Source organism: Falco naumanni, chromosome 7 (assembly GCF_017639655.2).
Source record: "Falco naumanni isolate bFalNau1 chromosome 7, bFalNau1.pat, whole genome shotgun sequence".
NCBI lineage: Eukaryota > Metazoa > Chordata > Aves > Falconiformes > Falconidae > Falco > Falco naumanni.
In genome coordinates, this window is record NC_054060.1 from 37,040,846 (window position 1) to 37,068,112 (window position 27,267).

The 27,267-nt window shown below is 46.8% G+C and overlaps 1 protein-coding gene and 1 long non-coding RNA gene across 2 annotated transcripts in view; one reads left to right on the forward strand and one right to left on the reverse strand.

Moving 5' to 3' along the window:
- Nucleotides 1–27,267, forward strand: part of LOC121091361 — a 94,328-nt gene that overhangs the window by 57,816 nt on the left and 9,245 nt on the right. The window lies entirely within an intron of this gene.
- On the reverse strand, nt 8,331–9,795 carry DIO3 (iodothyronine deiodinase 3). The gene has a single exon (XM_040601019.1). The coding sequence runs from the start codon at nt 9,185–9,187 to the stop codon at nt 8,363–8,365; it is 825 nt and encodes a 274-aa protein (XP_040456953.1). The 5' UTR covers nt 9,188–9,795; the 3' UTR covers nt 8,331–8,362.

Here is a 27,267-nt window from a genome sequence, read left to right on the forward strand (position 1 = left end):
CAGGCACCTGCCTCTGAGGTGTTTGACTGTCCTCTGCCCTAATTTTGGACATTCATTTCTCCAGTGTCCTCTTTTCCTGCAATAAACACGTTTTGAACCTTTCTGTCTTTCTGTTTCTCCTGTTGTATTTCCGCTTTTTCCCCGCTTCCTCTCTATCGTTGTAAACTTCATAGGCAATTTCTGTTAACTGAGAAATGGACATTCCTCCTGCTCCATACACTTTCTGTAGTTTTTTTCTGGATATGTGGGGCTGACTGTCTGATAAATAACATATTAAATGTAGTTTTATTTTCTTCTACTTCTGGGTCTAAATTAGTATGTTTTTGTGCAGTTTCACATAATCTTTCATAAAATGCAGAAGGATTTTCATTTGCCTCTTGTTTTACATTGTGTAACTTAGAGACATTTCTTTGCTTTGGAACTCCACATTGTATCCCATACAAAATAAGTTGTTGATATTGTTTTATTGTAGAGGAATGAAGGCAGTGGGTTGATTAGCATTGATAATATGCAGCTGTGCCCTTGCCTCGAAGGCAGTGGGTTGATTGACATGGATGATGTGCAGCTGTAGCTCGTTCCTGCTAAGCAGTAAAATAGCCCTGAGGATTGTGTGAGAGGTGGTCTGACTTCTGGAGAAAGGTGAAACAGCATGGACAGCAGAATCTGGCTGATGATAAGAGCTTTGTTGCAGCCTGATAATTTGTTTGTGCTGCAACAGTTGGTGCCCTGTGTGAGGTGAACTGAGTTGGGCTCTTACTACAACAACTGGCGCCCAACGTAGCTGAAGCAAGCAGGAGAACCTGCGACCCATAACAGACGCTGTGAGAGGTGAGCTGTTGATGACTAATTGATATGGGTGTATTGCAATATTTGTTGTCCATCTTAACTTGAATTGCAACTTTTGATGCCTGACATAGATGGAGACTAATTTATATGAGTGCAGACGAAGAAAATTCTATGTTAATGATGCTTATAGATATATTTGAAAAAAGAAGCATCGAGTATAACAAGAAGGCAATAAGAAGTTTGCTAGGGTGGTGCAAAGTAAATGATATGCTAGTTACGCCAAAAAATTGTCTCCAGCATTCAGACATGGCAAAACACTGGAGAATTTCTTTTTAAGGCTGCCTTGAGGGAGGATAAAATTGCAATATCACTAACAACATGGAGATTAGTCTTAGACTTACTAGAACAATCAAAAGTGGACAGGGAGACAAATACTATATTTGCAATGCTTATGGATATGTTTGAAAAAAGAGGTGTAAAATATGATAAAATGGCAATAAGAATTCTGCTAGTGTGGTGTAAAAAGTATGAATTTCCAGTCACAGTGAAAAAGGTTTTCAGCATTCAGACATGGCAAAGTGTTGGAAAGATAGTTCTTGAGGCTGCCTTGAGCGGGGACAAAATTGCTATAGCCTTGTTAAAATCATGGAGGTTGATCATAGATTCGCTAGAACAATCAGAAGTGGACAGAGAGACAAACCCTATATTAACAGTGCTAATTAACCCACTGCCTTCATTCCTCTACATCTTATCATTGCTCTTCCAAGAGGCAAATTTGGATCCCAATCTGCTTCTGCTTTTGGCATAAACCTAGCAGGATTATCCCAAGAATTTTGTCTTTTGTTCTCCTCTTTGGTTTTTTGAAAAACTAATCTCTTTTCCTCTGGCGTAAAGAAGGTATTTAAGTGTCTGAATGTCTCCCCATGTAGGGTTATGATTGATTGTTATAGTTTGTCCCAGCCTATATGTTTTATCTGGATTATCTATATGATCCCACTGACTCCTTCCAATTAAGGAAATCTGAGGTAGTGAATGGAACATGTACAAAGACGGGAATTCCTTCAGGACCCACTGCCTGCCACAGTGGAGCCTGAATGATGGCCTGTTGCAAACTTATTCTTCCTGAAGTAGGACTGAAAGTATCTGACTCTTGAGTTCTTTCCACTCCTCCCTTTAACTCTTTACTATTACTCTTCATATATTTTGCTGTGCCACTAAAGCTTGCAAATCTTCGTCATTCCCCCCTCCTTAATATGACCCTGCCCGATTTCACGTGCTGGACAACATTTTTCCTGCTGTTTTTTCTACAAGCTTTCTGCCAGTATCAAAATGTCTCCCTTGCCCAACAATTTACATTTATTCCTAATACCATGATCATCCTTTAGAAAAACAAATCTACATATGGAACTTCATTGCATTTGTCCTGTCATCCACAGAACAACATTAGCTACAATATAGTATTATCAAAGTTCCATTTTCTGACTAGTTTTCAACATCATCCGATTTGTACATTGGCCACCATTGATTACAATATATTTCAATTTATCTTCTGTCAAAGGATCCCCACCAAACTTATTCCAGTGTTTTAGGTTGCATCCCAAAGGAGAGCAAGGGTGGATCTTGATAGAGGAATGTGTAACCCATATTTCCTAGGAAAATTTGTCATAACAAAGGTATCATATATTAAGCTCGAGCTTTCTCACGATGTGATTTTTTTTTTTACTCATCGACTTACACCAAGATATTTCTCACAAAATTACCCAAACTAACAAAGACACAATCACAATAAATTAACAAAAATACAATTAATGTGGCGTTCAACAGTTCCTCTGTCAAAAGAAAACGCACCCCCCCCCCCCCTTAGCTTATACAAGATCTTCGTTCTTTTTTGCACTGTTATGTTGCTTGCTTACAACTGAGCAGGGGAGAGGAATGGATGGAATCCCTGAAGAATCAGTTCAGTACGTGCTGGAGTCCACTCAGTCGTCTCCTCCTCTGGCTGAATCAAGTCAACCTGGGCAGCGTTCTTTCAGCACAGTCCCATCTGGGTCACCAAAGCTGTCATCTCAAAAGTGAATTTGTTACACTGGGTGCAAAATCAAAGAACAAGTCTAAGAGCATGAGATACTGCTTTTAATACAAAGCAGCGCCAGTTTGGGTGCCAGGTGAACTAGCACACCTTGGTAGTTTCCACAATCAATTTTATACATGATTGCATGAAGATTAATTTGTTAACTTCCAACCCTCTAAGACTGATTGGATGGTCATCTACATAACGGTTAGACAATCTTACCGGTTAACTCGCATCATGCTCATTGAGGAAGGGTCTCTGTGGGCTGAGGTATCTGGTGTAAGGGGTGTGATTTTTAGTGTTATAATGAAGGTAGTTAATGCTTAAGGACACATCTTTGGCTGTCCGTCCAACTAGTATCAGATCTGTCTTGATTGCAAGACTCTTGTGTTGCCAGCTTTCCAGGATGTAATGTTCTTCAAAGTTGCCTTGTCCTAAGCAGCACCTACTTCAGCTAATCATCCCTGATAGTTCTTTGTGTGGACAACCCGAGCTGAAGTAAGGTGTGCATTCTGTTTCTTCAAGGATATGTGCAGACTGTTAAACAAAACCGTATGTCCCTACAGTATTTGCTAGTTAGCTTATGTATTCTGGTTACAAAATTTGATAACACCAGGGGCTGTGTACCAATTAATCCTTAAATGTCTCGGGTAAGAATTGCAGATCTTAGATGTTGTCTTCATCAGACGTTCAGGGATAGCCTCTGTGTTGGGATAATTCTGGGCACTTGGGAAGCGATGTGTAGGAGGCTGAACTACCTTATACCTTACCCCATCTGGCCATGTCCTAAAGGTCCTTTCATGACGGAGGACATTAATTACTTGAAAGGAAATGGAAGCAAATGTTTCCATGAGCAAAGTCAGGAAGGAGCTATTAACTTGAGAAAGAGAGAGGAAACATCAGATTTTCAGAGTTTGATGGGCACAGGAACTCCATGGACCAGACTGAGGGATCTGTACTTTTGTGAGCATAAGCATTACGCCCTGAGAAGAATTCTTACACAAAACTTATCAGCTGAAGGATTTTAACCTTGTCCTGTAATGTATTTTCACACAGGAAATACTGAATACTACTTACTGTTCTAGTTAAAATGTTCTTGGCTGTTGATTTAGTGCTTTTACCACTGTAAACCACTTAAAATCTCTGAAGAAGCAGGTGGAAGGCCAAGAAGATGAGAAATACTTGGAGTAGTCAATTAAGCGGAGGTCATAAATGAACCTCTTTTCAAGAGGCATCATCAAGAATTTGTCTGAAAAGAGACATTTCCAAAGAAGGAAGCAGGTGTCAAATTCCTTTTGGCAGCTGGATGCTTAAAGGCATTTAAAGTGAAAAGCTACCTGATCTACCAAGACACTGAGGGTATGTGCCTTAACAAGCGGAAGGGAACACCTATCGATGTTGGGGTTTACAACTTGCACACTGTAAGGAGGGTGCAGAATGGTGAGGAAAAGTGCTTGATGTGACCATGTTCTGCAGGATTTAGGGCACTGGCACTGTTAGTGAGGAGGAACTTGAAAATTATTTTTTGAGCTCTGTATTCAAACAGCTGTCTGTCTTCTGCAGTATGCAGTAGAAAAAGAGGTTTTGAGCCATTAGAAAAGCAAAGGAAGTGCAATAGCCCAGATTTTGATCATAATTACACCCAGGTGGTTCTGAAGTGACTACACCCGTGTCATTGAAGTTACACCAGTGCAAAACTTGTGTGAGAACTGAATCAAGCCCTTTGTTTTCTTGCATTTGTGTACCAAAAGAGCACTCTAACAGCTCTTAGTAAATAATAAATTAATAATGATGTGATAATCTCCCTTATGACTGGAAGAAGTACAGAAAAATTAGTGTCAGAGTAAGAACTGGCTTGTAGGATTCTTTGAATTTGTAATTTCTAGATCTGTATTGGATATGAGGCTTTTCTGGACTGATTTTAATTTTTATCTCAAACAGCAGGACCATCAAATTCAGTCAAGTTAGTATGTGGTGAACAGTGCAAAACCTACAACATATACCTTATAGATCAAATCAGTAAAACCTCTGCTCTGTTCATCATAAAACACCTTTAAATCCCCAGATAAAGTTGTAGTGAAAACTAATGAAAGCAGATGCTTTTGCTGTCTTCCTGCTGTAAAGCAAATAATATTGTAGTAGTCGGTTTTGTTTGGGTTTCCCTGTTTGTGCCTCAGAATACACCAGATTGCAAGGTTACATCACATTTTTAATGACTGGAACCACGTCCTGAGATCCCCCTCCGACCACACCACAACTTCCTTCTTTCTTTTCCCCTCCTGGCCAGAGGACTGTATGTAATTATGCCGTGGACATAATTCAATTAAATATTGACAGAACATGTAATCACCACTCAGATCTCCCTCTGATAAATCTCTTTGCTGCTCTCTGACTTCTGTTTGTGGAAAGGCAGTAGAAATGCGTTTGGAAGATAAATTTCTCAATATTCTGTATCAGCCGGAGAGGCTCCTGCCTGATGCCCTGGGCTGTTCAGGTGTAAACCGTGCGGTTCTCGTCGGTGCTAAACAAAGCTCGGTGGGATGGAGGCTTGTGCTTCATGTGAAGCGGAGGATGCAAGAGGAGCAGATAACTTTTGATTTGTGCAAAGGAAAAGTGTGATCTCTTTCAGGGATTCCGGGCATTCAACAGCAAATTTTTCTTCTGCTGCTGATTAAAGAGAAAGTGATAACTAAGAGCCCCACGTTCCGTTTCAAGGAGGAATGTAGTTTTAGAAAGCGGACTTAATGGAGAGGAAAAAAAATTTAAAATCCTGACCTTAGATAGCCTTTGACGAAAATCAAAGTGGCAGGAAGTAAAGACGAGGCTGTTTCTGCAACTATTAAAACCCAAGTGAGGACAGTGATCATTTCTGTCCATATGACCGGAAAATGTCCCGGGGGGTGGGGACGGGCCCGGGGGTTGCCCGTAACTTGGGATTACAACTAAAGCATGCCAAAAGCGGATCAGAAAAATAGATACGGAGGTGAGAGAGGAAAGAAGGGCTTTATTGTAAAGTAAGGACAACTAAGCTGTGGGGAGGAGAAAAAAAAATGGTAATCGTGGTGACACAGGCTGCCCCTGTAGCCGACTGGGAGCGGACCTGCTGCGCGGGTGTGCGAGGGCTCCTCCGCTGTTGGTCCTCAGGGCAGGACGCGGTGGGGCCGGAGGGGCCCTGCGGGGACAGGGTCAGGGCTGCGGGGGGCGGCGGGCTGTCCCCGCAGCGGCACCTTCCCCGGCCCGGCGTGGGCGCCCGCCCCGCCGCCTGTCCCCTCCCGGGCTGTGCCGGCGTGACTTCTGCTCCGTGCCGGTAACAGCGTCCGAAGGGAGCGGGGCGCCGCCGTCCTTAGCGAGGGGCAGCCCGGTTTGCGGATGCTTGGGAGCGGGGAAGCGCGCTCGTTCGTCCCGCTGGGGTCGGGGGAGGGAACCGAGGCTGATGCGCCAGGCGACAGGGACAGGCACGGGCGGTGGCTGGAGGCGGCTCGGGCAGGGACACCTCCACCGTGCCCGGGAGGCGCTGCCCGCCGGGCGGAGCGGGGTGATGTCCGGCCGCAGCCCGCCCCGCTAAGGGCAGCCGCGGGGCTCCCCCTCCACTCCGGGGCTTCGTCGGGGGAAGCGACGCTCAGGCCGCCGCCCCAGCATCACCGGCGGGGCGTTTTGACGTGCTGAGCGTTTTGGGGACCAGCAGAGCAGGCTGAGCGGCCCGGCGGGCATCTGAGCCGGGTCTTTTTGACACCTCAGCCAAAGTGATCCGATTTCCAGGGGCGCTGCGCTCCCGCCGCGGGCAAGGACTGCGGGGGGGCGGAGGGGACCGAAGGCTGGGGTCGGAGCCGCTGCTTCAGCTGTGAGGGACCACCCGGTGCCGCTCGCCTGGCGGGAGCGGTTACACGGGCCGATCTACACCGTGAATGTTGAGGGGGAGGGACGTTGTGGGGGCAGAGGAACATTGTCATGGACGAGAGAGGGGCTGAACGCCCTTACAAACAGCTTTCCGCCGGTGTAGCTTAGCACTGCGAGCGCGACTCTGTCCTCCAGCTGCCGAGAGCGGCGTCCCCCGCCTGCCTTACCTTCGGGCGGTAACACCCTCCCCAAAACACAGCCCGGGGCTGGACAGCCCGGGCGCCCCGTCCCGCTGCTGTCAAGGCCAAGGAGGCGTTCAGAGGCACAGCGGGAGGTGCTTCAAGACCTGCTGTTTCTGGGCGACTTTGCACAGCTCCTGCGGGGTTTAGGGGATGCTCTGCGCGCTCGGCTTCACCTGCCGGGCTCCGGGGGAGCCAGCGGCGGCACCCCGCACCCTTTGAACTGCGGCTGCCGGCCCCGGGCAGGGAGAACGCGGCTCGCACCACCGGGCTGGGCGCTGCCCTCCCGCCCGAGCCCCGCACCGCCGTGGCACCGCGGGGCCGGCCCGGCCTCGCCGCAGGTGCGGGTCGCGCTGCCCCTGGCCGGGCTTGGGCTTGGGCTTCGGCTCCGGCACCGCCCGCGACGGGCCGTCCCCGGGGGGGGCGGCTTTCCCCCGCCTGCTCTTTTGGCCGGGATTTGCTTTGACTGCACGGCGCCGGCCAGCCCTGCACCTTCGCCCTCCCAGGGCTCAGCCCTGGGGGCGGCTGGCCGCGGTCAGAGAGGGAGCGCACAGCCCTCCCGGCGGTGGCTAGGACCACCGAGGTGCTGCCTCCCCCGGGAGCCCCGGCGGTTTGCATTTCCCCCGGGGGGTGCCCAGTGCCCCCCCTCCTCCCTTCTCCCTCTCCTGCCGCAGCCGAGCGAGAGCCCGTCGCGGCAGCTGCTCGCCGCCCCCGAGGCCCCAGCAGCGCATCCTCTGCCGCTTCCCCTTCCCCTCCTCGGCTGCCGGGAGGGGTATGGCGAGGCAGGCAAAAGGGAACTGCGGTCTGAAAGTAGAGGAAGGCAGTCAAGGTTAGACGTGTATTTACTCAACCTTTATTATTTAAAAAAATTCATTAAAAAAAAAAAAAGGTGAACAAACGTCTTACAAAACCCCCCCACATAAATAGGACATTCCGTACAGCTCTGGCTATTGGCAGTTCTAGTACTTGACAACATCAGACGCGATTTCCTGGCATTAGAGAAACCCATTTCAAAATCGGTCATCACAAAGAAATACTAGAAATCCCACTTAGCACTTGCTAGGCAGCACGGAGCACTTGTACACAACTTTTCAGACACACACCCGCGCACACACGCAGCTGGGAACAGATCCCGTAGGAAGAGAGCCTCCTTAAAAAATAGTAAACGCTTCTCAAAAAAAAAAAAAAAGTTATTTACAAAACGCACATGGAAATACAGTATTGACAGAGCGTGGCTGGCAAATCAACATGATTTGAATAGAGAAAGGACTATGGCACATCTTGCTCGAAAGCTCGCACAGCAGCCTCCTTCGAGTGTCCCCGGGGAAAGATAGCTCCTGCCATCCGCCTCGCAGCGCCTTCTCCCTCCCCACCTCCCCTCCCGCCCTCCACTCGCCTCTCCACCCCTGCACTTCTTGCCAGGTCCTTTTTACACTTGGATGACCACCGTGCTGGGGCTCTGGAGCCGGGTTTTGTACTGGTCTAGCCAGCTCCTCAGCTCCGAGATCTTGTAGCCCTCTGGTCCTCTGCCTCCCTGGTACATCACCTTCTCCTCCTGGATGATGTAGAGCCTCTCGAAGTAGGCACCGTAGGCGGCGCTGGAAGCATTGTCCATGGTGTCCACGGCCAGGGGGCAATCGGGCGCCCCTTCCCGCATCAGCTGAGCTGCCCGCAGCCTGTCCTGGAGGCACTGGTGCTTGGGGATGTTGTAGGCTGCGTCCGAGCTGACCCAGCCGTCGGAGGGGTGTGCTTCTTCGATGTACACCAGCAGGAAGTCAGCAATGTCCACGAAGTGCGCGGCCAGGCGCTGGAAGGACCTCAGGCGGGCCATGAACGGGGGTCAGGTGCAGCTGCCGAAGTTGAGGATGAGGGGTCTCTTGCCGCGGGCGAAGTCCAGGATGCGGAGCTTCTTCTGCCCGTCCAGCTGGATCACCTCGGGGTTGGGGGCTAAGGAGCCCACGTGCGCCGACTTGAAGAAGTCCAGCTTCTGCCCGTGCCACACGGCTTTCAGCGATTCCAGCGTGAACATGCGGTTGGAGTCGGACACGCAGACCGGGGGGTCGTCGGGGGGCGGCCCCTCGCTGGCGCTGGCCGCCTCCTCCGCCGTGGGCATCGTCAGCATCTTCTTCCTAATGCACAGAAAATCCAGGAGCCAGAGCATCACGGCGGTGAGCAGGAAGCGGGGGAAGAGGAGGATGCAGGCGGCCGCCTGGGTGAGCAGCTGCAAGGTGTGAACGCCAAGGGAGTGGAGCATCGCAGCGGCTTGTGCTGCAGGGCGCTGGCTGCCGGGGGTCCCCCACGCACCCTGCTTGCCGGGGTCTGTGCAGCACAGCTGAGATCCCGCTTCTCTTTAAGCCCATTTTATAGTCAGGGATTTAAATGAAAAGTGACTCCACCTCCGGCCAGAACCCGCCCCTCTGGAACTTGAGCCTGGGGATTACCTACCCCTCCACTCTAATGACCTAAAAATACACAGACAAAAGGGGAGAGAGCCCCGGCGGGAGCTGCGAGGGACGTGCAACCAAGCAGGGAGCCGCCGCTATCAGGCGCAGGCAGAGAGTCCGAGACAGGGCACCGCCGGGGTCCCCGGCCGCAGATAGCGGCAGGCGCTCACAAACAGCCCCGCCAAGGACAATGCAACAGGCGCGGCCCGGCCTGGCCCGGCCCCGCACTGGCTGTGCGAGCGCGGGGCCGCGGCGGGAGCGGGGGCCGGGGCCGTCCCAGCGGCGGTGCCTGCAGGTGACAGGGACGGGCCGCTCGTGCCGCGTCCCTCCCCGCGCCTCCGTCCCCTCCCCGCCCCGCCAGCTCCGGCGCCCCTGGGCACGGCCTCCGCCCCGCCACACGCCTCGGCGCCGCGGGGGCGCCCGGGGCTCGAACCCGCGGACTTGCCGCGCCCGCATCCTCCCCGCCGCGGCGGCGGGGCGGCAGGCGGCTCGCTGACCGGCCTGCGGGCGCCCCTCGCCTCGCCGCGGGCGGACCCGGGCCCCGGTGGGCCCCGGCGGGCCCCGGCCCCGGGGGGGTGCCAGGTGGGCGCGGGCCGGCGGGCGCTGCCCCGCGGCGGAGGAGGGGCGCGGGGCGGCGCTCCGGCCGCTAGGGGTAGCTGTTGCCCGAGAAGCCGCGGCGGCGGCGGGGAGCCGCGGGGCCCTGCCGCTCCCCCGGCCCAGCGGGGTCCGCGCCCCCGCCGCCTTTGCCCGGCCCCCGAGTCGGAAGAGGCGGCACCCCGCCGGCGGGCGGCCCCGGGCCGCGGGGGTCGCCGGCCTCCCCGAGGGAGCGAGGGTCACCGCGCGGAGCCCCGGGGCCGCGGCGGGGGGGGGGGCGCGGCGGGGCGTGAAGGCGGGGCCGGGCCGTGCGGCGGAGGCGGCCTGCGGGCGCGCTCGACGCCGTCCGGGCCGGGCCGGGCCCTGCGCCCCAGGGGAGGGTCACCACGTCCTGCGCCGGGGCCGCGCCCGGGGTTCGCGCGGCTTCGGCCCAGCCGGTGGCCAGTTCCGCAGGGAGGTGCCCCGCGCTCCGTCACGGCAGCGCCAGCGCGGGGGGCGGCAGGAGCGGCCGTGTGCCGGTGCCGGGGGTATACCTGCACCCCCCTCCCGGGGGTTGGCCCGGCAGGGCCCGCAGGCAGGTGACCGAGCTGTCCCATCGGGGACACGTGCTGGGACCTGGCAGGGCGCCGTTTGTGTCGGTAGCACCGTGCTGGCAGCGCAGGGCACAGCTCAGGCCAGCCGTCTTCGGCCTTCCCCCGGGCAGGAGGCGTTTATGGCCTCGACGTTCCCTCTCGCTGACCTGGATGGGGACCAGGCCCTGGGCTACGGAGCTTAAATCAGATTCGGCCTGTGGACGCAGCCCTGGGCACAACACGCCAGCTGTGCTCCCAGCCTTGCCACCCCACCGATGCGGGGCCGCACCTTGCTTCCTCACCAGCTGCCTCAGGAAGGGATAGCGTCCAAAATCCTGAGCGCTGCCCTCTGCTATGCAAATGCAACTTGTGCATCCCTGAGCCGCTGCTACAGCTGCCGCTCGCCCAGGTACCTGCCACGCTGGCGCTGGGGACGTGCGACCCATGTGTTCGATGTGCATATGGCCCCTGAGTGCCCCGTTCCTGCCCCTGGCCAACACCAGGGCTCTGGCTGCAGATTCCCAGGGACCTGCGACTCTCCCTGGGTGCAGCCCACACTTCTCCAAATGTGACTCTGTGCATCTCCGTCCTTCCCATCTAACATGTGCAAAATGGAAAAATTAATGCTGAGCCTCCTCATGGGAGTCTAGGCGGCTTCATTTTTATGTAACTTACTACGAGAACTCTGAATAAAAGGCAACATTAAAATATCTTTTTTTTTTTTTCCTTTATCTGGTTCCGAATAGGCTGCTTTAGAGTAATCTAATCAGGCACCTGGTTTGCAGCCCCCACCCTGTGCATCATCTTTAGTTGGTATCAACAGCAAGTGAAGGGATTTAAGCATTTTAGCATCTGAATGGAAATGTATGCTCCAGTCCTCATAAAGCCACATTCATACACTAGCCTGATTAATAACTTTTTTGGCATTCCATGGTGCTCAGTCCAGGGAAAATTACTGAGTAGATATTTACTATATTGTCAAACTTATTTTGAACTCTTCATGTGGGCCTCTCACCACCTCTCTGTGCAGTTATGCAATCTTGAAAACCACAAATTAAAGCCTCTAAACAGACGCAATAACAAATTGTGGTAGCTCTGAAGAAACCCCCGGGAAAAAAAATTGATCTCTCAAAGCGACCTCTTCAAACTATGCTGACAGACAAAAGCCTGAGTAAACAGATGGGTTTGCAACCCTGAATATCAACAAACTTTGCTCTACTAGATCAGCGAGAGATATTCAGAGGTAAAAAAAGTATTTGGTCTTATAAAGCGTATTTGTAGATGGATAGGGACTTTGGAAATTACTTTTTCTCCATTCCTTTTGCTTTATTTTTATAGTTTGAAGGAAACTTGTGAGTTGGGGTGTCCTGTTCAGCTGTGGACAGAGCAAAGAACCAAAGCATTTTGCTCCAGCGGCCCATTGCTACACTTTCCTGCCACAGTAAAATTCAAGTAGAACCTGAGACGTGCTGTTTCCTAGCGAAACGGTGGCTCTACACGGCTCTACAAGCCACACACCGATGCGTTCCGTTGACGTACAGGGCTTGTGTATTTAGACAAAACTCCGTGGGAAAGGGTGGAATTCCTTCTGCAGCCCTTTGGTTCTCAGGAGGTTTGAAGTGACATGTCACTGCTGTTCTCACTTCTGCGTTATGCTGGACCGTTTTCAAAGCCGTGTGTTTTCACTCCGGTAAACCCTCTCTCTACTTCACAGGGGCCATACCTCCCAGCCAGATCTTGGATTATTTTTAGATCTGTGGAGGTAGTTGGTCTTTCTAGGAATCCATATTGCTGCTACTAACAGCGTGGGAACTTATGTCTTCCTGTGCACTGAGGTTTTCATAGAATATATCCTAAACTATGCGATTTTCAGTGGCGCATCTGGTTATGGGTGTTTTTTACTCTTCTGCATGTGGTCTGTAGCTCAGCAGTCACTAACTTAAATATATATATGTTTGTGTGTAGATGTGTCCCCACATGTGTGCACATACAGGATTCATGTTATTTCCTTTTTTTGAGAACTTTGTAGTTTTTCTTCATTTGATAAATGTAATTTGTAACTTTTAAAGTTCTTTTCATAAGCAGGAGCTAGAAAATAAATTCAGCAACTTACAAAAACAAAACCTCAAAAAGCTGAAATTCAAGCCATCAGGTCTGCTTTGATGTAGAGGATGTGTTGAAATGGTATATTTACATATTTGTATTCTATTTTATAATTTTCTGCGCAAAGGCATGCAATACTTTCTGACAGGAAACTAAATGTGTTTTGGAATAGTTCCACCTCTCGTGTCATCTAAGCTACATGTCATTGATGTGTTAGAACAGAGCTTTATGTCAGGGAAACAAAAAAGACTTAGCTGAAGTTTGGATCTGTCCCTGAAATAAGAGCTGGACAATTTCTCCCTGTGTGAGTGGCTACCCAGTGACTACAGAGAAGTGCAGCAGTGCAGTGGTAAATTACTCACCTGTCTGGTATCTGTTAGAAGTGGGTAAATGTTGTATTGCTGAAACTGGAGGTGGATAAACTTCATTTGCAGTTGTTTGCTCTTAGTGACACCTCTGGAAAAAAGTTACTGTAAGCTGGAGTCTGTGCATGGGTCTGGCTGTCTCTGGACCTACATCCCTCTTAATCTTTCACCACTTTTAGGTGATACCTGTTTTTCTTTTCCTCCCTCCTGTTTGTGGTTTGTTTCTTTTTTAAAATATGTATACGAATCAGAAAAAAACATGCAAAGTCAAGCACCTAGCTAATGTTTTGAGTAGGTTTGAGAACTGAAAGAAAAAAAGTGCCATGCCGCAGATTGGTCTACAAAATCACTAGCAGAGCCACGGACTTTGACTCTCATAGCCACCCGGGCGTTCTTACCTTTGAATACATGATAAGTACACTGTATATGAAAAAAAGGTTCCCTGCACTGAGGCTTTTTGACATTTCCTCCTCCCACACTTCTTGCTGACTCAGGGTTGAACTAGGAAGGAATTGTTTAATTTGGAGGGAGGACTGATGCCACAACAGGTCTGTTACTGCAACACTCAGGTCTCAGCCTGAGTAAGCAGAAAACAACGTTTTCTTGAGTCTGTGAGCCACCTACCAATGCTTTGCAGCGTGACCAAGTGTACAGTTCCCCTGACGCGTTAGTGGGTTTCTGCACCTGCCTCCACACTGCTGCTCGCTAGTGCCCCTGTTGTGCTAGCAGCCTGTCAGTCTGTGGTGGAAACCAGATAACCAAAAGGTTCTCAATTAAAGAACTCTGGTTCTAAACTCAGATGATTTTGCTGACGGGGTTTACTGTAGGACCACTAAAATAGTGTGTAATAGCACAGCTTATGGTTCGACTTGATGAATGCCAAACAGTGAAACTTCCCACCCCATTAATCCTTCCTCACTTCTGCTTGCACCGTGTCCTGCAGTGACCTGGTTCGGGGACTAAGGAGGCAGAAAAGCTTGGCTTTAGAAAAATGAATTATTTCCTGACAGGTTAGTTCCCTAAACTGTCTCATGGCAAAAAAAGAGGTGATCACATGTGATGCAGAGAATGCACAAGAGAAATGGCCACAGCATGTGGCCAAGGCAGGGGTAGGTAACAGGACCATCCCCTCAGACTGCCTTAGCAATGTTATCGAACTGCCCCCAGGTGGAAATGCATAGTGAGAATGTGTCAAGAGCAGAAATTTCCTGAACAAGCTTCACTGCAAGGAAAATGTACGTAGTCTTACCCTTTTGTGTAGTGGAAGAGCATAGGAGATGTACAGGAGATGACAGTGGCTGTCACAAGGTCCTGCTGGGCAATGTAGCCCAATGGGGTGCACAGCCGGCTTCTGGGGGGAGCCAGCAATGTCATCTTCAGCAGCAGCTGCTAACATGCTTCCTCCAGCAGTAGGAAATCAGATTATCCAGAACCCCCCCGTGCCAAACACATCTTTGCTACCCATCGAGCAAACTGCTCAAAAGCTGCCTTGGCTCAAGAGCTCAGGCTGGACCCCCTGGTAGTACGGTATAATTATAGTCATCTGAATAGTTTGTTCTGCAGCAAAGACAACAGTCTAGTCCAGAAGTGGAACCCCATAGAGTTATACTGAAGTGGCAACTTTATACGCATTGAATACTGATGAAGTCCTTGGCAGAAAGAAAAAATACTTTTTCTATTGTCTTTTTTTGTACCAGTTTCAGGTGTGATGCACAGGAAGATGGGGAGATGCAATTTGCTTGAATCTAAATCTCCTCTAAGAATGTGGTAACAAAATTCACCATGTGCAGAGTTTTATAACAAAGTTTCAGCATATGACATCAAATTTCAATACATTAACACCGTTTAGAGAGATAAGAACAGCAGGCTGATAACTAAGGTCAGGTTTTCATCTTTTAAATGGCAGCACGGCAAGGGTGTTTTCTCAAAATATTAAGGGGATACTTTTGAGGTGACAGACGGGGTCCAGGCTTTGTTGAGGTAAAGGGAACACTGCTCCTTTGAGCAGCCTTGCCATGGGGACGTGTCACAGCAGACTGCCAGTCTTTGCTGCAGGCTGCTTCTCAGCGCCCTGAGGTCTGTGTGGAGAAAGCCATGAGCAAGCAGTGGCAGAACTACCAGCACCTTCCTTGTGATCAGGATGTTGCCCAAGCCGTGAGGCATGATAACAGACAGGAGGAGGGCTGAAGGCCCAGAGTGTGGTTTCCATCTTCTCACTTTCCCTAGCAAGTGCAGTAAAATATAAAGAATTTAAAAATAATTTCATTTAATAATTCTCAGGTTTTCAGGCAATTGCGTGCGCCCGGCTTGAGCTGATACACATGTTTGAATTGTCAATCTGTGACAGACTCAGATGGGAAGGCAGGAAAAATAGCATTTAAAAAAAAACATTTATTCAAGAAAAATCTTTAGGGATCATGTCTAGGATAATCTTTTTCAGGGTGACCCTCATTTCCTACAATACAATGGTTTTACCCAGCAGTGGTTTAACCGTTTTAAATAAGCTGTAGAGTGGAGAAACAAATATTTTATCAAGAATGGAGGAGTTTACCCAGAAAGGCAGGAGTATCAACCCACTTTAGAATATAGAACAGGGATGATTAATCTACTGACCTTTTAACCCCAACATCACAAAAATGTATATTACATCCATAACGTGGTCTGGTTTTGTGTAAATGATCGCTTTACGCATGACAGACCCGTTCAAAGCAAGCGGCATGCCAAAGAGGAAGCTAGAAGTGCATCACTGTGCACTTAGGCTCTCATCAAATAACTCACTTGCTTCAAGTCTTTTCTTTGAATATAAATGTTTATGAAGTTTTCCAGTGATTTTTTTTCTCCTGGCATTTGCCTCACGACTCATTATTTTTAGCCATGTAAAATGGCATTATGCAATTGCTGAAATTTGTCTCTTTCAGCCCATGATGATTTATAAGTCTTAATTTCCAGGATACTCCCTTGAAGTTACCTTCTCTTTGTGACCTCAGGATTTCTCTTCCCAGACCTTTGGTATTTATTTTTACTATTTCTGTGGTCAGGGTTTGGCAATGTTGTTTTGGATTAATGACAAACATACATAAGAACTGGAAGGAATGCACATCTTAATCTCCTAATTTAATGCATGGCTTGTTTATCAATAGTAGAAATAAATTTCTGGACAGGTTTGACACATCTTAATAACAGGCCTCTGCAGCCAGATAGAAAGATTTTGATGTATCTGAACTGCACGGATGCAATTTGCTTATTTTATATTGCAATGCAGTATTTCTTTCTCAAACTTTGCCCAGAAAGAATTGGAAGTGGAAGTCAGTTAGTTTGGACAAGTATGCATTGTTTATATGGAATATTGTAATTGACATAAAATTGTGTAAACCTGCTAACTTCTCTGCTTTTGGATGAAGAAAAGATCTTTGGCATAACAAGGGCCTGAATTTCTGTTCTATTTTTTCCTTTTATGCAGGAAACTGCAAATAATTTAATGCTCAGATGAAATTACTCAGCGTTTTACTCAATTGTTGAATTTTCCTCGTAAATGGTGTGTTTTGCTTTCATCATATATCCAGTACTTTTTTAACTGGCGTTTTCTGATGATCTTTTTACTTTCTCTGTGTATTATTTACCTTCATTGCTTGCTTAGTTAGGCTTGATTCCTTTCCTACACAGCCTACTGTGAATAAAACTCTCCTCTGAAAATGATTAATTTTGCACTTTGTTTACAGAATAGTCTTGCAATGTTATATCTGATAGTCATTAACAGGGAAGCAGAAATAAAAGGAGAAACATTAGTTCTTGCCACAAATAATTTTTAATTCACTGGGATCAGGATCTGGGCCAAAATGTTTAGGTTAGCTCAACAGCTCAAGTTCATTTGAAGGGTCTCAATGTTTATGCCTAACAGCGCGTCCTCCTATGACTTTTTATTTTTAGCTGCTCAACAGTTCTTACTTTCTGTGAATTTTAAAGTTATTCTTAGACTAAGCAATACAGTCTCTTCACAGGGAAAAACTGTGACAAGCATAGCTATGTGATACAGCTCATCATTTCATAGGGGCCATCGTTTCCACCTGAAGCTCTGGCAGAAAAAAAACAACCAAAGATTAAATTATTGCTTTAAAAATAGATACTAAATTTTGGGTTCCAGTTCACTTTTCTCAGTGTGTGAATCGTTGTGGATAGCTGGAGAGGTCCACCACCCTGCGTGAAACTTAAATTAAGGGCCACAGTTATCTCTGAATATTAACATAGGTGCAAACCCGCTTCCTGGGATCCAACTATACATTTTTTTCTGACATTTTAATAACATTGATTTTGTAAGAGTACTAATCCCTTGCTACCAGTTCTTACCTGAAACCAAGTCTGAATTTCTTGAATCAAGAAAATGGTGCTTTTTTAGAAAAAAGTATTAATAACCCCCTTTTTATATGGGAATTACATACTTCTATAAAGTGGGGAAAACATACATGAATAAAATGGATCAAAGCGATCTAAGCCCACTAGTAGAAAGGGGAAGGAGTTCTGAAATGCATATTTATTTATTGCAAAGAAACCCTGGATTTACTAGGTACCGAGGGAACATTTTTTTAAGAACAATTATGTTGTATTTGGAAAAAACTGACATTTTCTTTCTTAACTAATTTTAATTGGCATTATGCTCCCACTGAGCCAAAAAAAAAAAAAAAAAAAAAAAAAAAAGGAAGACAGCAGCAAAATATAAATTAAAGTAGGAGTTAGCTGATGAAAGCATAGACAAAAGGCTCTGAAACCTTTCTTACAAATACCTTCTTCAAAGTGGGGTGGTCCCGAGGCATTGGTGGCCTGTGCTTGTTCCTTGGCCTCTTTTACAGTCATCGATGTTGCGCTGCCAATGAAGCAGCTGTCACTTTTTACCAGCGTAATGCCTGCCAGCAGCCGGCTCAGAGTGCTGCTTTTAATTAAATTTCTGATTTCCATTGGATTTTGGTTTGCAGTTCACAGCTAACGGAGATTTTCAGGATAGGGTCTTACAGGGCATCTAGGAGTATTTCAGACACCTCTGCATTACAGAGATCTGTTCAGAGACATCAAGCATCACCTTAAAAGTAGATACGTTTTTGCTTCCATTACTTGCAAGAGCTCTTCCAGGATCTCGCTGCCGTAATGGCTAGAATCATTCGTATTTCCAGCCTAAATGTATCTATGGTAGATTTTACACCGTTTGCTCGTGTGCCAACATTATCTCTTTGCTGAGACAGTTTTTCTGCCTCCCCTTTATGTATGTGTTAAAGAATCAGAGGATCATTTAGGTTGGAAAGAACCTTTAAGATCATCAAGGGCAGTGCTGTCCCCTTAGGCACTACTCCACTGGAGCTAATAAGCCGAACTCTTGTGGGGCACGTCAGCGCTGGTGGGGACAGGCAGATTCAGGCTCTCTCGACTAATGATCTGAGTGAGCTGGGATGTGAATTGGCCCTGTCCTGGTGCCTATAGGGCTGCGGCAGTGTAATGCTAAGCCTGAGCTGGCGAGTTCTGCTGGAGACTTCATTAGCACCGTGCTAATTCAGGCTATATGGATTCTGGGCCAGTACGAGGCCGACTGAGGCTCACATTGGTCTGCACCTGTTTGTTCAGATGTGCTCACAGTCTCTTCTCGTGAGATGGATTTTCCATTTCTCTGATCCTCCTAGAAGCAGTCTTCGACACCTGTTTCATGTCAAGTCCATTTTCCTGCATCGTATAGGAAGAGATTAATTGGAGAACAAGAGATGGCTCTACGCTCTCCTCCTTTTCCTTGCATTAGCATTGCCTGGCACAGCATACGGTCGCTGGTTCAGCACAATCATTCTCATCAGTCTGGTTGATGTCTGGAAGTCAAGGACAAACACAGATGCAGCTTGACAGCTGAACACCTGGGCAATGAGCATGGCATATCAGGGACACGCTGGGTGTACCCTACATGTGCTGTGTTATCTGATCAGAGCTGTGCAATACAGCTGGGACCTACCTAAAACCCAAAGGACAAATGAAAAGTTTATATACAGCAGTTCTGGAGCCTTTCTGTTGTATCAGCCAACGCACCGTAGTCAACCCACTTTGGTGAGCCCAGTGCAACTGGAGGGCATGGGATGGATGGTGCACTCGCTGGCCATCTGTGTCGTTCACGTTTCCCACAGGCTGGATTTCCTGCTCACGCAGTGCATGGCATGGGATTTCCCAGACACAAACATGGGAGCCCAGGCACATGCTCGGGGGCCGTGTGACAGGGCTGTGGCTGTGGATCTCCCCCATATGGAGCACAGCTGTGTCTGTCCTTGAAAGGGATGACCTAAATTTCACACAGTACTCCAGTGACGTATGACCGGCACAACCCTCACTGCTGGAAATACCCTGTGTGGTTTTGAATTGTACTTGTTTACCATGGCTGCCTCTCTTTAGGAGCTCATGCTAACCCTGAATTTGACTGAACCATCTAGATTTTTCTCCTCCACGTGCAGCTGGCAAGTGCCCAGTTTATAGTGACATTTTTTGCTGCCAGCTTCATAAAACTGAGCTAGGCAGTTCTGGATTTCATCCTGTTTGTACTGCTTCAGTCCTTGAAGTCATTCAGGTCTTGCAGTGAAGTAGTCCGGTCCTGTTCTGTACACTCACAAATTTCATAAACTCATTCCCGATTTTTTCACCCCGGTTTTCTACATCGTCTCTGCTGACCATATTCTTGTGATGATGTTTGATCACGATAATCAGCAGACAGCAGGTAACCTTAGCTGGTGTAAACTGTCACAGCTTTTGCTATCAAAATAGTGCTGGTAATGTTTCCAGCTTAGGTTCTGCCAGTATGTAATTAGAAATGTACCTTTAAAATGCGATATTTCTTTAATGACTGTAAACATCTTTTAAAAGGATTCAGAAGGCTTTGCTTAAAAATATTACCATGCATATGAAATAGTTGCTCTTAGACAAAATTCACACTAAGAGTGTATCATAATATTAAAGGCGTTTCAGTATTAAAGGTTTATATGTTTATGTTATTAGGAATATTCCCAGCTGTTTAACTCTGCTGTAACTGTGTTTTCTGTATACAAATGACCCCAGCTACTGCGACAAAGCACCATCCCCTTTCTTGAGGGAGTTGCCGGAGAGATATTGCAACACGCACTTGCTTGGCATGACATCAGTCCATTTCAACAGTGGCCTTGGAGCTGGCCTTTCAAGCAGTTTTGTTCTGTTATCTGAAGAACTGGGCATTATGTTGCTATCTTATTTTTTTTATGCCACAAGGGCTGTCTTAGTCCCGTCCCCTCTCTCCGGCTTCATGGCTGTGAAGAAAACCTAAGAAACACAAACCAAACACAATAGCGCATCTGAAAGCAGCGTAGCTAACAACTGCAAGAGATACAAACTGGGCCACATCTCGCATATGTTCAGTACTGGTGGCTTAAGTGTTGACATTGTCATGGTGATAATTAAGAAGCAAGAAGGGGAGGATCCTAGATCTGTGAGTCAGCTCTCGTAATGAACCACCCAAGCTCAGGCCTAGCGGGCTGCATGGGTATGACCCCATCCTGGGGGGTAACCAAGCTGGAAGAGCATGTGTGTACACTAAGGAAACAGGAACAGGTCCTGTAATGAGCAGTCCTGTTTGCAGTGAGCGGTATCTCGTCTGGGGAACTGGGACAGATGTTGCTTAACTAGTGGGTACTGCCATCACTTTGGCCATTTGGTCTTTGATAGAGGATGATCACATTTGTGCGTGTGGCAATAGAAGGCAGCAATGCAGCCACCAGCATTTAATGAATCACTTTTGAAGGTGTTTGTAACTTTTTCTCTTTCCAAGCTATAATCAGTCAGAGAAGGACTCTATTAAATATTATCCTCCATTCTATGTGTAAAAATTATTTACTTTATTTGGTGTTTGAGGCATTATTTTTTCCATTAGGAAAGCAAGCTGTAATCTGTTAAACACCTGCATGGAAGTGTCCCAAAATGACCTGATATGATGAATACTGTTATAGACTGTAGTTGAATAGGTGCTTCTTTCCCAGCTGTGGGAACTATGGAAACTGAAAATATTATTTCTGAAAAGTTCTGGAATCAACTTTTTCTCTTGCAGAGAGCTTTCTAGTATAGAATTAATGTTGCTTAAGTACATCTCCTTGCAATGAATGTTCCAAAAATAACAAGAGATGGTAAATAAGGTGACATTTATATTTGTGCAGTGCTCATTGCCATCAAATTCCACAACCACAGCCCTTTTGTATAGATATTCAATTTAACAATACATCACCTTTGATTCACAGCTCTGAATAGCTGAAAAATCCTCTTGTAATGCTTGCCCTTGGCCCCCAGTAACATGCCGTTTGCTTGAATTACATATGATGAGTAAGCACTTGAAGCAGTGTACATCTGTACATGTCAGTAATGTTTGTGGAAGGTTTAATTTAGCACCATATATTATATTGCAGTCTTCACTTTCTGGGAAAGGTGATGTGAGGAAATTGTTTTGCTAAGTAAAGACTGCAAAATTCATTACTTACTGTATGTTATTTTGACGTACTATATTTTAATTCTGGATGGATTTTTGCCATTTGAGGGCTGAACAGTGTAAATGTTGAAGTTCAGTCTGTGCATTTGTGTCCTGAAGTACATGAGGATGACAGTACTAAAGAGGTTACTAGCACCTTTCTGCCAGTTCAGCTATGTTGTATGTTGGGGGTAAAGTCACTCGCTTCTGTGTAAGACAGAGCTGCTTATATGCGGCATTTCTCTCCCTGTGTGCATTTGAAGTGTGGGGTACAAATTTTTACTTCCTCTTCTGCTCTAATTGAGCTGTGTAAAACTGCCCTAGAATTGCCATAGTTGTAACTGGATAGTACTATAAATGTATGTGCAGGTGCCCAAAATGTAACTTTTCTTTTTAAAATATGTTTGGGATTTTTTTTTTTTTTTTCTGTTTTGTTTTTTGGGTTGGTTGTTGTTTGGTTTTTTTTTAAGTGGGAAAAATGAAATGCATTAAATTTGTTCAGCTGGCCTATTTGATCTCATCCAACCTGGTATCATACATAACTTGAACATCAAAATATTGTGGGAAACTGTGAGTAATCTGAGTCACTCAAGGTCTGACTAAGGCAAATTTTCAAGGCGATACTGAGAAACATACCTTTTAAAAGACTGTTGGATGTCCTGGTCCAAGCTGGCATACCTGTGGTGTTAGGAATGGTGCATTAGACACTGCAGAAACTAATGTAAAGCATGTGGTTCTCTTTTCGTCTCTGTTGCCACACTTCTTTAAAAGGTTATCAACATCATTTCTAACTTTAGCAGCATCTCAGCCTCCATCTTTGAGTCCTGCACTTCTTCCTGTTACACATTCTTCCCATGAGTTAATATAATTTCTCCAAAGTGACATTCCTTCAAACCATACTATAATAAGCATGGGTAGATGTACATCTACTTGTGGACCACTGGAGACCAGTCTTCGCCCAGATGTAACTGCAGACCTACTCAAAGACAATTCCATTAATTGCCACAGATCCATAGTTGCTGAGTGTCTTATGTGCTTGTCCAAAAGGAATTCACTGAGGCTATCAATGAACTTCACTCAATAACCACAAGTTCATAACAAATTTTGACTCTTACTAATACAGTACAATACAAATGAATGTGTTAACAGTGCAGTTGTTGTTTGAAAACAGCAGTGTTGCTTATGAGAAAAGAGTTTCTATTTTCCTAGTGCAATTTTCACACATTACTATTCATTTAAAGTGAAACAGAAATGAATAGCCACCCAGGCTTTGTAATCTAGATATTTAATGTCTGTTATACATCTATTCTTTTATTGTAACTTCTTCACTGTGTGTTTTTCAACTCTTACTCTGTCCCCATTAATAGCCTTCAGAAATGATTGGGTTTTTCGAAATATAACTTCAAAAGAGAAATGAAATTTTCCCAGCATGTTAAAATCTTGGGTAGTGTACAATGTTGTCACTAGTCATATAATTTAAAATTAACACCATTGACAAATGCTACTTTAAAGCTTCTATTGAAAAATCATAGTATGTAAGTGCAGTAGGGCTTTTTGCTGATCTGGATTTATATTTGTATAATGTACAGTTAATAACTGGAGAGATCTTGTTAGAGATTGATTACTCTTCTTCAGTGTGTCCCTTGTTTTGTATCCCATTATTCACTCAAAGGGCTTAATTAAATGAATCTGAGTATAAGCACATATTTGCTGCAACAATCGCAATTCCCCATAGATAATTTTCTTTGGCTTGTCTTGCTGGGATTTCCAGGAAAGTTCCCAGAAACCGTTTCACAGAATAGAGGGATTTCTCTTTTTAAACCCCTTTTTTGGTGTTACACAAATTTGAGCCCAGAAGAGTCTAATTTTGAGAAATAACCATGAATACTATATGCATGTGTGCCTTTATAATAACAAAATCTTCAGAATAATTTGAGTTTAAGTCGAATCTTGTTTGATTTCTGTGGTTGGCTTTGGAAACATTTGGTAGTTATTTTCCATTGAAATTTGCACCCGCTTGGGGCAGCAATATGTTTAAGTGGTTCTCCTGTTATTTCTGCTCTGTAATCTTAATTTTAAAGCTAGTTTTCCATTTTTTTTCTTCTTGTTCTGTGTGTATTTATCTTTTACATGGCAATATATAATTCTGCATTTGCTGTTGGTGGTCTTGATCTTAGTGTATATGCATATATGTTGAAGGGGTACAACATACAGCCCTATAAAGACCATAGTTCTTTAATTTTGAGAAAGGGAGAAGGAGGGATTTTAATTTACATCCGTATTGCTGAAATAAAAATGTAGCCTCTCCATTCAAGAATGTGGCTGTGATTTTTCAAAATGACTTGTAAGGCTTAGAGGATTCCATTTATGGGTGGCTAGCCTGGGATGTTTTTAAGAAACAAGTTTTTAGAGAAGGTTCAACATCACAGAAATTTTAACAGGACAAGCTGGCCCCAAAGAACCAGCTAAACTCTTAACTGCTGACCATGAGTGCAGTGCCATTCTCTGGGTCTCTGTTGCATCTGTTGGGTCAAGGTGCTTTATTCTGTATTAGACATTAAATAAAGGTGAATCATGCCTTAGTGTACTGACAGTCTGATGACAGGCACTAAAGAGATGAGGCACATGGAATGAGTCAAAAAGGAGAAGTTGTTCTGTTATTCCGGGATTTATTTTTTTGTTTGCTTATTAACTTAGAGATCAATTAAAGACATTTCTATGAGAGCCGGAGAAAACTTCCTCTGAGCACACAGCAGACTGACAAGGTACAAGTCAGCTTGAATCCAGAAGCTGTATCACAGTGTCAGCATGCCATGACTTAGTGGGAAGTACTAGCTTGGGCAAAGTAATCTGTTCACAGTGCTGCCCAATGTTTGTGCTAATGCTGGCTGGCTTCTTGCCAGCTTGGGTAACTTAAAGGGAAGAGTGGCTCTGACTTCTCACACATTCACACACATGCATCCATTTTTGTGAGTATCAAAGGCTTGTTCTGAGGGTTCCCAGATCAGCAGAGGCATACTGGTCATCTCTAAGGGTATTTACATCAAACCCCAAGAGCTCTAACTGGCATTAGCTGTGGTCAAGAGTTATACCTTAGAGCTCCATCTTATATGTGGTTTCATATGGCAAATGCAAGAAAGAGATTCTGCTTCCAAAGCTTCAGCCTGAATTGAGAGGAAGCTTAGATGGAAATGATCATCCAGCCTAATCCCTTGCCAAAGCAAGATTAGATCCTGCAGGCTGTTTTCTAGCATTTGCCAATTTGGCTATAAAAGCACCAAACAAATAGGATCCATTACTGCAAAGAGTCTGGGAAACTGTTCCATTGTTTAAAAGATGTCATGACAGTGCATTGTCTTCTGAAATTAACTATATATTTTTTTCTTATCTTAATTACATCTTATCCTTGGTTGTGTTCTGAGGTACCAAATTAAAATCTGACATTCTTAAAGGCTGTGTAGTTGTTGGCTATTGCAATTCACCTTTGTGTCCTCAAGCTGACCAACCTGGGGTGCTGGTCAGCCCAAGGGAAAGGGCTACACATCTGTGTGACCATAATTAGTCTGTGTCACAGGGACCAGGGCAAATGATGGCTATAAAACTCCTTTTGCCTTCTTCATGTATCTGACCTGCTCTTCCCTAATACATCAGTTCCTCCATCCCATCACAACTTTTGCTGTTCTTCAATGAACGTTTGCCAGCAGCTATATCTACTTTAGTAAGTAGTGTGGCCTAGTAAGAGTGTGAGGTGAATGCAAAACAGGACCTGTAGAGTAAAATGGGTGGTGCTGAGGGCTTAAGATCCAGAATCATGCATGCTTTAAGGTTTTAGAATAGTTCTGGGCTGGTCCCTCAAACTGCATGTGTGTGCTGGTTGGAGATGATTAGATGCACTCCTGGAACACACTTTTGGATTTATTTTTTTCTGAAAGCCTTGTGAATCTGAGACTGCTTTATGGTGTGAAACAGAGCATGATGAGTAGGGGTGAACTAAAATGATAATGTAAATACAATCCAGATCTTTTTGGGAATGTATTGTCCAGAGCTGAATGCAATGTTATTTAGTAGTAAGAGAGATTTGAGTCAGACTTCAGGAAAATGTAATGATAAGGGCAGCAAAGCGTTATGGAAGTTGAATAAAATCTACGATGAGAGGTTTTTAAGAAAAGGCTAAACAAAACAGAATTTGGGGATAAGATCGATATAGTTGTTCCTGCACAGAGAAACAGGAATGGATTCAGTCAGTTTATGACATCTCTTCAAGCCAGGTTTCCTGTATGATTCCAAAGTGCACCACCATATCTCTTCTGGAGTAAGGACATTTGCATAGACTACTCCAAAGGGCTTTGTTTTCTTGCTCTGTGACGGTGCAGTGCCTCATGCTATACTAGTGATTTCTTTCAGTACTGGACCTCCTTGTATTTCTTCCAGCTGATGAATGTGGAATGCCAGGAAAGGTTGTGGAGCAGATCATCCTGAGTGCCATCATGCGGCACATACAGGACAGCCAGGTGATAAGGCCCAGCAAGCATGGGTTGATGAAAAGACAGGTCCTGCGTGTCTAACCTGATCTCCTTCTATGACAAGGTGACCCGCTTAGTGGATGAGGGAAAGGCTGTGGATGTTGTCTACGCAGACCTTAGTAAAGCCTTTGACGCCGTTTCCCACAGCGTTCTGCTGGGAAAGTGGCTGCTGAGGGCTTGGCTGGGCGCAGGCTGGCTGGGTGAAAAGCTGGCTGGCTGGCCCAGCCCAGAGCGCGGCAGTGCGTGGAGTTACATCCCGCTGGCGGCCGGTCACACGTGGTGTTCCCCAGGGCTCAGCGCTGGGGCCAGTCCTGTTTGATTCTTTATCGACGATGCGGCCGAGGGGATGGAGCGCAGCCTCAGTCGGTTTGCAGAGGCCACCGGGCTGGGCAGGAGCGCTGCCCCGCTGGAGGGCAGGAGGCTCTGCAGGGGGATGGGGACAGGCTGGATCCACGGGCCAAGGCCAGTTGTAGGAGGTTCCACCCGGCTCCGTGCGGGTCCTGCACGGTCACACCAGCCCCAGGCAGCGCCGCGGGCTGGGGCAGAGGCTGGGAAGCTGCCCGGTGGAAAGGGGCCTCAGGGTGCTGGGTGATGGCTGGACATGAGCCAGCACCGTGCCCAGGTGGCCAAGGCGGCCAACAGCATCCTGGCTTGTGTCAGACACAGTGTGGCCAGCGGGGCCGGGGCAGTGACCGTCCCCCTGCACTCGGCACCGGTGAGGCCGCACCTGGAATCCTGTGTCCAGTTTGGCCCCTGGCCGCAGGAAAGACCCGGGGGGGCTGGAGCGTGTCCAGGGAAGGGCAACGGGGCTGGGGAAGGGTTTTGTCCTGGTTTCGGTTGGGACAACGTAGATTTTTTCTTAGTAGCTGGTACAAGGCTGTGTTTTGGATTTAGTATGAGAACAATGTTGATAACACACTGATGTTTTTAGTTGTTGCTAAGTCGTGTTTATCCTGAGTCAAGGACTTTTTGGTTCCTTAGGCCCTGCCAGCGAGAGGGCTGGAGGGGCCCGGGAAACAGAGGGGGGACACAGCCAGGGCAGCTGACCCGAACTAGCCAAAGGGATATTCCATACCACGGGATGTCATGCTCAGTGTCTAAACTGGGGAGTGTCCGGTGCCCTCTGGTCGCTGCTCGGGGACCTGCTGGGCATCGGTCAGCAGGGCGTGAGCAGTTGCATTGTGCATCACTTGGGGTTTTTTTTCCTTTTGGGTTTTATTCCTCTCTCTCCGCCCT